Raw genomic sequence first — 16584 nt, forward strand, 5'->3', positions numbered from 1 at the left:
CCCCAGTGAGGGTTGTCGAAGAGAAAATACAATGAAGAATGTTGGAAGTCGCAAATATGCATTTAATTCCCTGCAGCTGAAGGCTTTCCCCAAGCATTACAGGCCTCCCGAAGGGACTTACGGAAAAGTTGAAACATGAACACACGGTTTCCTCTAATTAGCTGTCACCTCATAAATGTGGGTACCCTCTAGTGTAATATACGAATTCTTCAAGAAGACTGGAAGGATTGGCTTTTTATTTTTCTGATTTTTGAAAATATTTCACTAAAGAGTCTATGGAGCATGTTCTTTCCGTTGGAATCCACAGGAGGTAATGTTGGCTCAGTAGCGTGGATAATAACTATGCCCATTTAAGTAGCCTTCAGCTATCAGCCAAGCTAGCACTGGTAGTCACCTAAGAATCCAGTTAGCTCCATCTGAAATGCCAGAGGACCTTTTCAAATGTCCACTTAGGCGCTGCTCACCTAACTTATTGTTCCACAGAGTAACTCAAAAGTGAGCATTGAATTACAGTCTTCTTAGAAATATGAATGTAGAATAGTAAGTCACCCATGAAACAGTTGGATCTTGGGCCTTAAGTTTGGGGGGCTTATTCCTAATGCATTACCCAGTGCCCACCATTACCCATGAAACCTGAAGGTGAGACTGAGTGGTCAGCCTGAGCTAAGCCTCAATGTGAAGGTAACCCCCACAGAGGAGCCACACATGGGGCCACGCCTCCTGTCCCTCATGAGTTCCAGTCCAGGCTGTCTGCTTGAGTCTAGAGCCAGCAACGTGGTCTTTTGAAGCGCCACTTGTAGGTCCCACAGCACCCACAGGTGCATTGATCCCGCCTCCCTGGAAGTTATGTCCTGAAGGACCATAAATGTGATGTCGCTGGTGTCTAAAAGACAATACTTAGGTGAGGAATCTATGACTATGTAGAGATAGTGGAAACCTAAATATTTTCAGAACAAAAGTTCTCTTGTGGGATTCCCGATCTTTTTCTACAAGACAATACAATCATGTTTGAATGTCTGATGAAAGTGGCTTATTTTTAGGTTTGCAATAATTGTTACATTCCTCTTCTCATTCTGTTATATAAGATAGGACTATTGAGAAACAGTTGAGGTAATCTCTTCAAATGAAATTTTGAAAGGGATTTATGGGCCAGGAATCTTTGGAATTTCATAGACAATGATGTGTGGTCATCTTTTATGAGGTGATGATGAGTCTTATCTGCACATAGCAGAGATTTTTCTCCTTATGAGTTTATATGTTTTATCAACTTTTTTATCATGATTATGTTTACATATTATTTAAAAGGCTGTAAAAGAAATATATGTGGCACGAATTAATGATCCTGATACTAATGATTTGTAAACATGTTGGAAATACATAGACTTCTAGATAATATTCTTTTGGCTCCTTTAGAAACATGTATGAACTTGGACCTGGAGTGCTGAAGCACAGGGAGGACCAGTCCTTGGAAGGGATGTAGAGTAGGTGGGCACCTGGTAGGGGTGGAAGTAGGTGACCTGGCCAGACCCCTTCCTACCCAGAAGACAGTGTGCAAATCCAGAAGGCAGCCTACCATCACCTGAGCCAGCTGGGAGGATGGAAGCTGATGTGGGGATACTTTAATGAAGAATGGTGACAGCTCGCTGACCCTCCCTCATCAGAGTTCACTGTGGAGGGCAATTGGTGGAGAAACTCTTGTCCACCAAACCTACTGGTATCAGATCTTCCCCTTGGTCGGTCCCTGGTCAAAGGCAGTTCGTTCTCATGGCTCATTTATAAAGCCCTTCACCTCTCCACCATTTCAGTTATTTTTAGTTCCATCTTTTCCTATTTTAACATCACTACCTTTCAGAAACTTTTTTTTTTTTAAATTAAATGTTACTCATATTGTTTCCTGACCTTTTTTGTTCAAAGAACATTAAATATCTGCATCTATAAAGGGAATACAGTTAAGTGTTGACTTGTGTCAGCAGTTTTGCATGGGGCACCTTAATGTGAACTATTTTTCCAATTTTTGGTTTCTCTTATGGCTCACCATAAAACTCTTAACACTTGGCCAATTGTGTAGAAAAGATTCCGGCTTCAGTGTACTCTCTGAAAGCATGTGACCGGTTCCTGGTGGCATCAGGCCACACTGCCCAGCCTCAGGCGGATCCACTCCTTGTGTCCACCTGTAGGTCCCTGAGCTTCCCGCTGCATCACGGAGGCCATGTTACAGGTTCCATCCAGTGTCCTCTTGACCCCTTTGAAAAGAGACACCATGACAGGGACAGCAGGAAGGTTGTGTGGTCCTGTCAGAGCTCCTGCAGCACAGTTGCCTTCAGTTTCCTTTAAAGATGTAAAAATATTGTAAAATACATTTTTGTCCCCACACAATTGTATTTGCCAAGCTAGTGTTAAAATACTTTTATTTATTTGTTTTGGGCAGTATTAATATATATATAAACATATAGTCACTGTTTTATATATTCTTAGCTCATTCAAAGCCATGTATGCTGTAAATGTGCTAGTCTTTAGAATGACAGATAATAAACAGCTGACAACATGAAGCTGAGTCTTGCCTGGTCATTCCCCACATTGGAGGCACCAGCTGCATGGCCAGTGTTGCCTGGTCCATCCCTGCTGGGCACCGCATCCTGTACATTGGTAAGCATGGGGCCCTGCGAGATTAATGCTTTTTAACCTGCATGAATAAGCATTTCTCCAAAATGACATTCAGATGGCCAATAAACACAGGAAAAATCTGCTCAAATCATTAGCTACTAGGAAAATGCAAATCAAAATCCCAATTAGATACCACTTCATACCCAGTAGAATGGCTGTAATCAAAATAACAACTACTGGAGATGATGTGGATACTGGAACCCCCTCTACATCATTCCTGGGAACATCAAATGGTGGTATAGCTACTATGGAAAACTTTGTCTTCATGACTAAGGTGTTTAACATTAATTTACATTATCATTAATGTTAAAGGTGGTGTCATCGTACAATCCTATAATCTCCTAGGTTTATACTTGAGAAATAAAATATGTCCATGCAAAGCTTGTTTACATATATTCATAGCTTTATAATAGCCCCAAAGTGGATGCAATGCAGTTAATCAACTGATGAGTGGATAAAATATGGTATGTCTATACTATGGAACATTATTCAGGAGTAAATAATAAAGTACATAGATGCTGCATGTTGATGAATCTTGACAACATGGTAACCAGCCACAAAATGCCACATACTATACATACTATAATTTCATTTATATAACAAGCCCAGAGTAGGCAACTCTGTAGAGACAAAGTATATTAGTGGTTGCTAGGAGTGAGGGGGAGAAGAATTGAGAGACTGCTGGCAGGTGTGAGTTTCTCCTTAGAGTGATGAAAACATCTTGGAATTGTGTTGATGGCTGCACCCTCTGTAGATAGTGTAAAAATATTTAATTGTATAGTTTAAGAGTAAATTGGTGGTATGTGAAATTCTCCAAATAAAGGCTCAATAAAACTATACCTAAACAGAAAAAACAGGGTTTTGTATAAAGTTGTAGCACTCAGGCCTTAGAAGTTTAGTTCGGTGTTAAGAGTGCTTGGGTAGCATATGCAAGGCCATGAGTTCAATGTCCAGCACCACAAAAAGTTGTAGCATTTAAATAGGTATACAACAGTTATTGAAGAAACCCATTTTTCCTTTCCCTGTGAAAAGCAGTAAACACAGCAGACCTCAGTGATATTCTGAGGGATTCTCACAACTTCTGATGAACCTTGAGTGGGCAATACAATACCCTGATTGCTTTAGCTCCAATGAACTGTTGGAGACACTATGGCTTTTCATTGATCTTCAGTGCCAAAAATAAAGTTGGAAACTTGGATTCCCATTTAGCTCTACTGTATTAAGTGATCAGAATAAAACTACTGAAGGAATAAAATGTAGGGCTGGTGATACAGCTCAGTAGTACAGCACTGGCCTAGCATGCACAAAGCCCTGGATTCGAACCATAACACCGCAGAAAAGCCTAAACATTTCCAACACTTCCTGTTTTTCACCTTTGCTGTCTATAGTGAGTATCTGTTGTTTTGGTTTGCTCCACTGCCCTCTTTAAGATCACTCATCCAGTGTGATTCCAGTGGTTGTTATCAGTCACAGGCCTGGCCAGGGTCAGGTGTCTGATGATCCAGGGGAGACCCAAGTCCATCAGTAGGATCTGATTTGTGGACCCTGGTAAGGAAAGTTTGCTCTCTCTTTTGGATCTCAGATGTTAAGGGTGTGGGCTTAAGGCTGATATTGGCTCCTTATGTGGAGAGGGTCAGCCTGCCCACAGCCAAGAGGTGGAAGGAGCCCTGGCAGTATCTTCTAGGCTGGCATCCAGCTGTGCCAGTGGAGGGTTTTAAAGTTTTGAGGTTGGTACCTCATCAAACTGGTACAAAAGGACATTTCCTCTCCAAGAAATAAAACATAATTTATTTTAAAACCAAACAGGACAAACTGAATAAAAGAAAAAGTTTTATCCTAAACTTTTCTAATAAACTTCATCTCGACGGGCTTTATATTATTGACTTTGTCAGTCACATTAGTGGCTTCCTGATACACAAACTATAATTTGATTAAAGAGTCAAGTTAGAAAATAACCTTACCATTTCTTGTGCTTTAGGACAATCCTCAAAACTGTATACCTAAATTAATCTTCTAAAAACAATGTAGATCAGGAAAAACATTTCCCTTATACATATTAATAGAATTCATCTGTTTTTTCCAGTGTTGTATGGAGAAAACTCATCTGACCAAACAGATAACAGCAGAAATTATTGGCTTTTTTACTTTAATGACCAGAGAAAATCCTCTGTTGGTTTTCATCTTGCCTTCAGCAAAATGGTATCAATATCCTTTTCTTCCTCTGAATCTTGATCTGGCATCCAACTGAAAACAAATGTATAATTTAATCAAATTTGGTACAATATAATTAATTAAACACAACTTTGGTAAGAGGTGTCACTACATGAAAGAAGTAAACCATTTTCCAACAAAATAAAAAAGGTGATTATCAGAGCTACCTAGAAAAAACACAATAAAGGTGCCCTTAAAGACAATAAGTAATAAGTAAAGGATGGTCAATAAAGATTTTCTTCTCAAGTAGAACTCAAACTATATTTATCTTTTCCTTTGAACAATCAATATACAGGTCCTTCTCAAAAACTTAAAATTCTAATTGTTTTATTTAGGTTAATATTCAGATATATTTGTAATCTTTAAATAGCAATAGAGAAAAGGAGAGAATCCTTAAAAACATTCAGTAACACACAGTTGTCTTTGCATTAAAAACTTTTAATGCGAGTTCCCGCCTGCTAGGCTGATGGCACGGTCCTGATGTAAGCCTGAGTGCATCTACTTCTTCACAATGGCCAGGAGTGTGGAGGCTTCCAACGTCCGCATAAGGCCAAATTGCATAGAAGGCAGTTCATGCCCAGAAATTCCACAGGAAGGAATTATTTTGGAGATGGGCCTGGCGGTGAGTCCAACACAGCAATATGGGAAAGCCAGCCACTTACTCATCTGAGCACAACACAAACTAGCTAAGAGCCATATTTTAAAAAATAAATTTTTAAATGTGAACCATGGTCAGAATGATGTACTGTTCATACTGTAAGAACAGCAGATTCAAACTCGTAAGATATACCCTGTCTGAAACAGTAAACAAAGTTACCTACACAATCTAATCAGTCATTATGTTTCTGGTACTGCCAACCCTGTATGCATTAAACTGAAGTCACAGTAAGCATGGTGTGACTCCACCCATTCTGAGGATCAGTAGAGACTCCTGTCTTGGGGAAAGAACGTAGCACCCACTACAGTGTGCTAGAAGTTCCCTGGACTGCTCTTTCTAATGTCACAGTAAGTGAAGCGCTGCAGAAGTCAGAGGCACTTTCACTTTATTGTGCAGGAGATACGTAAATTGTGAAAAGTTATAATTTCTTAGTATTTTTGGAGATCAAAGAATAACCTTCAGGCAAGGAATTTCAGGGAGTTTACTGTAAATCCAGTCATTTGATAGGTTTGCATAGTACAACTCATTGTTATCCCTTACCCTAACTCTACTCACTTGACAATGATCTAAACAGGCTTTGGAATTACTGACAAATCTGAAGGTTTTCTTGTACGTGGGTAACAAAACTATGAAACAATGGAAGAAAAATCCTTCTTTGTTAAATGACAGGAAAATATGGCAGAGAGCTGTCACTTGAGAAAAGACAGCATGGCCAAATTTAATCGCTGGATCTGATAGCTCAAATACTTTATTAAACTTCCCAGGTCATAAACATCTATACCCTGTTTCTTTTGTGAATAAAAGGGACAGGATTTGCAGTGTACTTCCTAAACTAACCAAAGCATGCTCAAGTTTAAGTTACTGCCTTCTTTTAGGTGAGGCAGACTTCTCACTTCATACTTTTCTTTCACTTAAGAAAGGCTTCTCAGCTTTGATTCCAAAGATCTCTGTTGATCTTTGACCAAAGAATATTAGCACAGAACCCGAAAGATTAGTACGGTTTCTTAGGGCCCCCTTCCACAATCCATCACTCCAAAATTCAAACATATTGACGTGTTCTTATAGCCACCTGGGCAGAAGTGCACACACCTTCAGCTTGCACAGTATGGGTCTGTGTACAATGCCAAGTGACCTGAGTTCACAGTGACTGCCATGAACTCTGACCCACTTCTACAAACTGCACTTTCATTCTCACATTTTCTGGACCTTGTGAAGATCAGCACAGCTGTGGTCTGCATTGTGACAAGGCAACAGCACCATCAGCGAGGGCTTTCATGAATGCTACCTAATGTTTTAACTCCCTGGAATAAGAGCCACTGTCTACATCTTTTTTTTCCAAACTATACCACTGCAACCTATGAGTGACTATTAAGTCACTCACATATTTAGCCCTGTGTAACTTTTTTTTTTTTTGGTACCAGGGATCGAACTCGGGTCCTTGTGCTTGCACAGCAGGTGGCGAAACCACTGAGCCAAATCCCCAGCCCTGTGTAGCTATTTTTTTAACATAAGCTTTTAAAAATCTTTACTTACCATTGATCTTTTACACTCAAAAAACGAGTATTTCAGAGCTTTGCAGTATCCTTCTTTCAAGCACTCCCGAGGGGATTTTCCTTCCTGTGACACATAGAACAGTATAAGTACCTGGGACATTCCCTCCCAGAGTATAAAACAACTGTCCTAAAAAGTTCTACTAAAGGCACCCCCTACCAAGGTCCTGAGTTGTGCAGAAGACACTGAATCACCCCACTGCAGACAGGCAGGTCTGCCCACACCCTACCGAGGTCCTGAGTCACACAGAACATGCCGAATCACCCCAGTGCAGACAGGCAGCCACCTGGTTCCACACTACAAAGACGCAGAGGACACCAGATCACCAGACCAAGGTACTGAGTCTCCCTGCTCCCGGCCCAGAGACAAGAGCTTCTGAGCCGCTGTCCCACTGCTCCTGGTCCAGAGGAAGGGGCTTCTCGGTCACCATCCCTTCCCGCTGCTCCCAGCCCACAGGAAAGGGCTTTTGGGTCACCATCCCTACCGCTGCTCCTGGCCCCTGTCCCACCTCTCCTAGCTCAGAGGTAATCCGTGCAGGCGCTAACAGACCCCCGCCCCAGTCGAAATGAGAAAACACGTAAATAAGTCTCAAAACCAGACTTCCAGATCACCTACAGCAACCCCAAAGGGAAATGAGATGGAACACTCTGATACTCAACCACCTGGACCCACTGAACTGGCAACAAAAGGGGACCTGGAAAAAATGAAATCAGAAATAATTTCTCAGATAACAGGAGAAATTGTGCCCCTAATGCAAGACATGATTAATAAATCTAGAGAGGAGCTCAGGAACATGATGGAATCCCAACATAAGAAACAAATGGAATCCATAAAACAGATGCAAATAGATTTCCAGGACATGAAAAATTCCATTGAAAGTAGACACAGCAGAATGAACCAATGTGAGGACAGAATTTCAGATATAGAAGATAAAATTGCAATTAGTGACCAGGAAAAGAAAAATTGCTTCAAAATTATAAGGGAACATGAGAAAAAAGAATAACATAAGACTGATTGGGCTCAATGAAGAAACAGGAGAGCGTGCAGATGACATAAAAAATCTCTTCACAGAAATAATGGCAGAAAACTTCCCAAGCAGGGGAAAAGAGCTTGACATACAGATAAGTGAGGCATATAGGACTCCAAATAGCCTTGATCAAAAAGAATCTACACATAGGCATATAATTGTTAAGATTCCAGAAACACAACAGAAGAACAAAGTTCTCCAAGCAGTAAGAGAAAAGAAACAAATCACATACAAAGGAAGGCCCATCAGAATCACAGCAGACTTCTCAACACAAACCATCAAGGCAAGAAGAGCTTGGAGTGACATATTCCAACCTCTAAAAGAAAACAGCCTCCAACCCAGATTGATGTACCCTGCAAAACTATCTTTCAAAATGGACGGAGAAATAAGATACTTTCATGACAAAGAGCACCTTAGGAACTTCGTGAATACCAAACCAGAACTCCAAAGAATTTTACACAATAGCCTAGGAACAGATGTTGAGGATCACAACCCCAGGAAGCAAAGCAGAATGAACCCATCTGGCATGACAAGAAATTAAATGGAAAGGGGGAGAACCCAACAAAAAGAAAAAGTCACGGCAATGACAAGTCAATACATTTCAGTTATAACCATCAATGTTAATGGCCTCAATTCACCAATCAAAAGAAATAGACTGGCAGAATGGGTCAAGAAGCAAAATCCAACAATATGCTGCATACAAGAAACACACTTCATTCAAAAGGAAACTCATAGACTGAAAGTTAAAGGGTGGAAAACAATACTCCATGTGACAGGAACCGGAAAAAAAGCAGGAGTAGCTATCCTCTTTGCAGATCAAGTAGATTTCAAACCAACACTGATTAAGAGAGATGAAGAAGGACACTACATGCTTGTAAAGTGAAGAATCCAAGAGGAAGAGATGACAATCATAAATATCTATGCACCAAACACTAGTGTGCCCAACTATATAAAACAAATACTAACGGACATGAAAAGCCATATATGCACTAATACAATTGTAGTGGGGGACCTCAACACCCCACTGTCACAAATAGATAGATCAACTAGACTAAAAATAAGTAATGAAATACTAGAACTCAATCAAACTCTTGAACAAATGAATTTAACAGATGTTTACAGAGTCTTCCACCCCACAAAATCAGAATACACATTCTTCTCAGCTGCACATGGGTCATTCTCCAAAATAGACCACATACTCACACACAGAACATGGATAAGTAAGTGCAAAGGAATTGAAGTTATCCCCTGTATATTATCAGACCATAGTGCGAAGAAATTGGAGATCCATAGCAAAAGAAACTCAAAAAATTTCAAAAGCACGTGGAAATTGAACAACACACTTCTGAATAACCAATGGGTCACAGAGGAAATTAAAGAAGAAATCAGACAGTTCCTTCAATTAAATGACAATGACAATACAACATATCGGAATCTATGGGACACAATGAAAGCAGTCTTACAAGGGAAATTCATAGCAGTGAATACGCATATTAGGAAAACAGAATGAGCCCAATTAAACAACCTGATGCTGAACCTCAAGCTTCTAGAAAAAGAAGAGCAAGACAACCCCAAAGCTCATACAAGGGAAGAAATTATAAAGATCAGAGGAGAAATCAATGCAATGGAGACTAAGAGAACAATACAAAAAATCAATGAAGCCAAGAGTTGGTTCTTTGAAAGAATCAACAAAATTGATAAACCTTTAGTCAACCTTGTCAGAAAAAGGAAAGAAAAGGCCCAAATCCATGCAATTAGGAATAAAAAGGGTGAAATTACAACAGACCCAGCAGAAATCCAGAGGATCATCAATACCTACTACCAGAACCTATACACCAATAAGATGGACAACACAGAAGAAATGGACAGATTCCTAGATACATATGAATTACCAAAGTTGAATGAAGAAGACCTAAAAATTCTGAAGAACCCAATATCAACCAATGAAATTGAAAATGTAATTAAAAACTTATCACCTAAGAAAAGCCCGGGCCCTGATGGCTTAACTGCTGAATACAAGACATTTAGAGAGGAACTGCTGCCACTACTGCTTAAACTCTTCAATGAAATTGAAAGGGAAGCAATACTCCCAAATTCATTCCTGGAAGCAAGCATCACCTTGATCCCCAAAGCAGAGAAAGACCCAACTGAAAAAGAGAACTATAGGCCAATCTCACTAATGAACATAGATGCAAAAATCCTTAATAAGATACTGGCAAACAGAATGCAGAAGATCATCAAGAAGATCATATACCCTGATCAAGTGGGATTCATCCCAGGGATGCAGGGATGGTTCAATATATGAAAATCAATTAATGTAATACACTATATCAATAGAGCCAAGGACAAAAACCATATGATTAGCTTCATAGACACAGAAAAAGCATTTGACAAAATCCAACATGCATTTATGATAAAAACCCTACAAAAAATTGGAATAGATGGTCTCTACCTCAATCTGATAGAAGCCATCTATGAAAAACCAACAGCCAATATCATACTAAATGGTCAAAAACTGAAATCCTTCACACTACAATCAGGAAGAAGACAAGGATGTCCACTATCACCACTCTTGTTCAATATAGTTCTGGAAAAATTAGCCATGGCAATTAGACAAGAGAAAGAAATAAAAGGAATAAAGATAGGAAATGAAGAAGTCAAATTGTCATTCTTTGCAGATGACATGATACTCTATATAGAAGACCCCAAGAACTCCACCAAAAGTCTTCTAGACTTAATAACCAAATTCAGTCAAGTAGCTGGTTACAAGGTCATCACACAAAAATCAATAGCTTTCCTCTACACCAATGACAGACTCACTGAGAGAGAAATAGCGCAAATAAGTCCTCTCACAATAGCATCCAAAAAACTGAAATACCTAGGAATCATCCTAAGGAAAGAAATCAAAGACCTCTTCTCTGAAAACTATAGCACTCTGAAAAGAGAGATTGAAGATGATATCAGAAAATGGACAGACATCCCCTGCTCCTGGGTAGGAAGGATTAATATAGTGAAAATGGCCATACTTCCAAAACTGCTATATAGATTTAATGCAATTCCAATTGAGATCCCAGCAGCATACTTCATAGACCTCGAGAAAACAATCCAAAAATTCAGTTGGAATAAGAAGAGACCCAGAATAGCAAAAGCAATTCTAGGGAACAGAGACATGGCAGGGGGTATCACAATCCCCAACCTGCAACTCTACTACAAAGCTACTGTGATAAAAACAGCATGGTACTGGCAAAGAAACAGACCTGAGGACCAGTGGAACAGATTAGAAGATGCAGAAACAACGCCAGACACACTCAGCCATCTCATCTTCGACAAAGGAGCCAAACACCCTCCCTGGAGGAAAGATAGCCTCTTTAATAAATGGTGCTGGAAAAATTGGACTTCAACTTGCCAAAGATTAAAACTAGACCTGTATCTCTCACCATGCACTAAACTAAAATCAAAATGGATTAAAGATCTAAATATTAAAATAGAAACTCTGAACCAGTTGGAACAGAGGTTAGGTAGAACCCTTGAAGACATCAGTGTAGGAAAAGATTTTATGAACAAAACCTCAGTTGCCCGTGAACTAGCACAATCAACAAATGGGATCTCTTCTTATTAAAAAGCTTCTGCACAGCAAGAGAAACCACCAGCAGTGTGAAGAGACAGTCCACAATGTGGGAAAAAATCTTCACTTGCTCTTCCTCAGACAAAGGTCTACTATCTTGAATCTATAAAGAACTTAAAAAGATCAGATCTCCCAAATTTAAAGACCCAATCCAAAAATGGGCATCTGAAATGAGCAGACATTTCTCAGACAAAGAAGTAGAAATAGCAAATAAATACATGAAAAAATGTTCAACATCACTGGTCATTCGAGAGATGCAAATGAAAACAACGCTGAGATTCCACTTCACTCCAGAAAGAATGGCTGCTATCATGAAATCAACCAATAACAAATGCTGGCAGGGCTGTGGGGAAAGAGGAAACCTGCTCCACTGCTGGTTCGAGTGTAGAATGGTACAAGCACTGTGGAAATCAGTATGGAGATACCTCAAAGAACTAGAACTGGAAATCCCATTTGACCCTGGTATTCCACTGCTGGGGATCTTCCCCAAAGAATTAAAAGAATCATACCACAGTGATATACATGCACCCATGTTCATAGCAGTGCAGTTTGTAATAGCTAAAACTTGGAAACAGCCCAAATGCCCATCAACTGGAGAGTGGATAAAGAAAATGTGGGTTTTTTTATAAAATGGAGTACTACTCAGCCATAAAAAATGAGAAATTAGAGACATTTATAGCTAAGTGGATGCACATTGAGGCAATACTCTTAAGTGAAATAAATAGGACACAGATGTGTAAATACCTAATAGTTTCTCTGGTGTGAGAAACTGAAAGTGTAAATAAGGACTAAATGTATAATAGGTAATGTGAAATAGGAAGAAAAGGGGCAAAGGGGAAGGAAGTGGGAGGGCTAAGGGAAAGGATAGAAGGGAATGGGATTAATATGAGAAAATGGAAAAATAGGAACAAAATCTTTGTAAATAGGGAGGGCTGGAGGGGTTGAAGGGAGGGCTGGGCAAAGGTGAAAAACAAGAACCAAGAGAGACTATGTAAAGGTGCAAATTTCCAATGATGAATGTCATTATATTGTATACCTAAAATGTACCAATGATTAGAATGAATAATCGATAATGTAAAATAGGAAGAAAAGGTCCAAAGGGGTAGGGGTAGTGGGAGGCACGGGAAAGGAAAGAAGGGAAAGGAAAAAATGATGAGAACTGGAAAAAATGGAAATAAAGTCTTTGTAAATAGGGAAGGGTGGAGGGCGTGAAGGGAGGGCTAGGAATGGGGAAAAAATAAGAACCAAGATGCATTATATAAAGGTACAATTCCCAATGAGAAATGTAATTGTGTTGTATACCTACAATGTACCAATAAAAGAATTTAATAATTAAAAAAAAAAGAAAAAAGAAATGGAAATGAAGGCTATGTAAATAGGGAAGGGTGGAGGGGGTGGAGGGCACACAGGTAATGGGGAAAAAATAAAAACCAAGATACATTACGTACAGGTACAAGCACCCAATAATAAATGTAAATGTACTGTATACCTAAAATGTACCAATAAAAGAACTTAAGAAGAAAAACAAAAAAAAAGAATCCTGGAGGTATGTTGTAGACCATAACTGAAGCTGTAATTTTCAGTCAGGACAATTACCTGTCATGAAGACATAAAATAATTTATTATTGAATGTTTTTCTTGTACGATTCATGTGCAAGTGTACTCAAAATTCTGCTACACTACATGAAAGTAAATGGACATTCCAGAATATAGATGTGATTATATAATCTGAAACTAATTATTATTAAACCAATGATTGCTGAGAATCAAAAAAAAAAAAGTCAGTGTTAAAAAAAAAGGTTAGTCCTTAGTGGAGAGATGCTTCCCTCTTCCTCCCACTTTATTTCATAAGACTTTAAAGCTTGATGATGTATGTGGTAGCAAGGCTATCTCGGACCATGAATATAAAAGGAACATCCTGTCTTCCATCAGTTTCTAGAGCCATAAGATCAGCAGTGTACAAGTCACTGGAAGACAGAGAAGTCACCAAGGCCCTATTCATAAAGACATAAGAGTAAAGGCAAGAACTCTACCTTGTTTAAGCCATTGTTAAGATATACTCATATCTATACCCTAATTCACTTCCAAGCTTTTTTGCCTTCTGAGATCAAAACCAGCCAGTGCTGTGCCCAAGAACCAAAATGGTAGACATTTAACTCACTGGGTTGTGGGGAAAGCAATGGAATCTACTTTTGAGCTCTCCTGTCCCACCTGTTGGTGATTCTGAACTCAGCAGGTCTGGCAGTTGAAATTTTCTGATCCCCAGGAGTCATAAAACTCTAAGAAGTCTACCCAAGAGATGCCTCTTTTGCATCTGCTTTTCCTTCACTTCCTCTCTGGAACTTACACCCTTATCACCAACACTATGAGTTTCTCTGGGTGCCTACAGCTTTCTCCCTCCAGTGAGATGCTTCAAGTTTTCCATAGAGTTCTTTAACTTCACTGACAAGGAGAGGCTATACCACCCATCTGCCTGAAGACCAGAGTAACTTTATTCCGGAAGCTAAGGAACCAATTCTCCATGAAGTGGCCACACAGAGCAGGAGCTTCTGTTGGCATGAGATCCTGGTGGGGGTGGTGTGAAGGCATGACCAGTGACACCACCCAAGAAGACAGCACATTGTCTTGACTTGCAAAGCTCAGTACTCTGCCTCACCACTGCCCTTCCATACTCGCTGATATCACCAGAGGATTAACACAAACTACAAATGCACTTGATTGAAGGACCGTATATAAACAGCAGCCTCTTCCAATGGACCACATTCAGCATCAGTAAGGCCATATAATGGGGGGAACACCAATCCTGAACCAAGCATCATGGTCATCATCTCTGCCTAAGGCTTTCTAGCTTTCCAGAGACCCACTGTCTCCGCATGACAAAAGGCGGAGACACTCACCAGTACTGTATTCTCTGAACTCGAGTACTGGTACTTGGAAATGTGTTTATTCAATCACTGCAAAAAAAAATCCAACTTTAAAAACAAAAACAAAAACCCCCAACTTCCTATTCTTGCCACTAGTACTGTACTCCACTTCCACAGTCTTTCCTTGGGCCTACTTTGTGTATTTTCTTCTCTCCCATTGCTTGCCTCTAGGGCTTTCCAGGTAGTGAAAAATGAGGATAAATCCCAGCTCATCCTCTTGACACTTGGGCCTTCATATGAGACTGCAACATTCTTCTCAAGCCTCCTGTCACAGTCCCCATGGTCCAGGCCTGCAGGCCTCTCCAGGCCCTCCCACATCTCCATGCCTCTGCACTTGCTGTGCATTCAGTTTCTCCTCACGATCACAACAGCCACCATTCCTTTATTTGATAAACTGTTACTCAGCCTTTAAGTCTCAGTCTCAAAAGTCACCTCCTCTGTGAGAAGTTTTCAAATTCTGGAGCACAATCAGTTGCTCTAAACTGGACTCATCCATTTTTTTTCCCTGAGACTCTAAACAAATACTTACTAAATGGCTTACTCAGGCCTTATTACTGGAATTTAATCTCATACATGTATGTCTATGTCTCCCATCAGTAAAAGTTAAGGTCAGAAGTAAAATTCATTTTTGTATCACCAGTGCCTGGCACCATGCTTGCCTGGCACCATGCTTGTCACTGAACAGGCATTTATTTACTAGGACCTTGCTGAATAGGCACCAATGAATAAAGCATTAAATTAAAAACCCTGGATAGGGGAGTCTGAAACCACAGATGTCTCAGTTTCCTCATCTGTATAAAAAAGTTGGGTTTGATAATCTCATAACAACACTGAAGTTTTACTAGACAATAGGAGTTGAGTCTGCTCAAATCAGTGAACCAGGCATAAATCGTGATTCAGTAGAAACACTAATAGAGCCTGGCCATCCAGTAGTCATTTTTTTGAAACGCTAGCAGCTTTTTGAAACTACATGCCCAAATGCAGAAACAACTGCACATAGCTAACTGCCCTCTCATCAGGCCTCTGTAAGGAAGAAACACTTGTGTGCTTTACTCAGGCTCAAAAGCCCGAGTCTCAGGTTTGAACTTCACTGTGTCCCACAGCAGTCAGGTGGAGGACTAGGAAGACCCGGGACTGCAGCAAGTGAAGAAAGGGGGGAGGGGTACAAAAATGGTGAAAATTTACAACTTAACGCCCAAGAATGTAGAGCATTTCAATTTAAGAAACAAATTACTGTAAAACCAACACAAGACAAATATAGAACAGATTCAGGTCAAGTGAACAGAGAACCTGGTAGCCCGTACCGTGTGCGAGGTCAGGTTTATGGGACTCTAAACATAATTTTTTCTGCACATTCTCATCTCTTAACACGCTCAAGAAAGCTATTCTCCCTGCCTCCAGTATTTAGCAGGCTGCCAGCATTTAATAAATATTTCTTAAACCGAAACGGCTTAAAATTTATAAAAACCCGATGGGGCGGGTATGGTTATCTCCCATTGAACGCCAGAGGAAACGGAAGCTCCGACGGCTCAGGGATCTGCCCGAGTTCAGTAGCTGGTATTGGGTCGCGACGGCCACCACAGGCCTACAGGAAGGCCTCTGCAGAGCCCTGCCACCTGGATGCAGGCGCGGCCACCACCCGGAGTGCCCGGCCGCGCTACCTGGAGCACACAGTCGGACTGCAGCAGACATGCACCCAGGTCCTCCTTCAGACCCGCGCACGCGCCGCCCTCTGGCTTGTCCTCGTAATAACGGGGCATGGCGATGCCTCCCGCCCGCTGCCGCCTTGACCTTCTTGGTCCTCAATCACTACCACCTGGCTGGGGGGAAAGAGACGCCCACAGCCGAAGAAACCGGAAGACGTTGAGGTAATTTCCAGCAGGTCCTTGGTTGTCGGGAGGAAAGACTACGAGTCCCGAGAGGC

The 16584-nt window shown here is 40.5% G+C and overlaps 2 protein-coding genes across 6 annotated transcripts in view; one reads left to right on the forward strand and one right to left on the reverse strand.

The window, feature by feature from the left end:
- The window catches only part of Inpp4a (inositol polyphosphate-4-phosphatase type I A), a 124463-nt gene extending 121909 nt beyond the window's left edge, over positions 1 to 2554 (forward strand). For all 5 annotated transcript variants that reach the window (XM_021258050.2, XM_004844407.4, XM_004844404.3 and 2 more), the window contains one exon: positions 7 to 2554. In XM_021258050.2, the coding sequence (XP_021113709.1) occupies positions 7 to 139 (133 nt within the window). In that variant the 3' untranslated portion in view covers positions 140 to 2554. The remainder of the gene's footprint in view (positions 1 to 6) is intronic.
- Positions 2392 to 16510, reverse strand: Coa5 (cytochrome c oxidase assembly factor 5). The gene is made up of 3 exons (XM_004844397.4): positions 16322 to 16510; positions 7067 to 7150; positions 2392 to 4908 (listed from the first exon to the last, which is right to left on the reverse strand). Exons 1-3 carry the CDS (start codon positions 16418 to 16420, stop codon positions 4867 to 4869), a joined length of 225 nt encoding a protein of 74 aa, XP_004844454.1. The 5' UTR covers positions 16421 to 16510; the 3' UTR covers positions 2392 to 4866.
- Positions 16511 to 16584: the final 74 nt, after the last annotated feature.

Source organism: Heterocephalus glaber, unplaced genomic scaffold (genome assembly GCF_053883595.1).
Source record: "Heterocephalus glaber isolate CG9 unplaced genomic scaffold, H.glaber_assembly_v1.0 deba00000470, whole genome shotgun sequence".
Taxonomy (NCBI): domain Eukaryota; kingdom Metazoa; phylum Chordata; class Mammalia; order Rodentia; family Bathyergidae; genus Heterocephalus; species Heterocephalus glaber.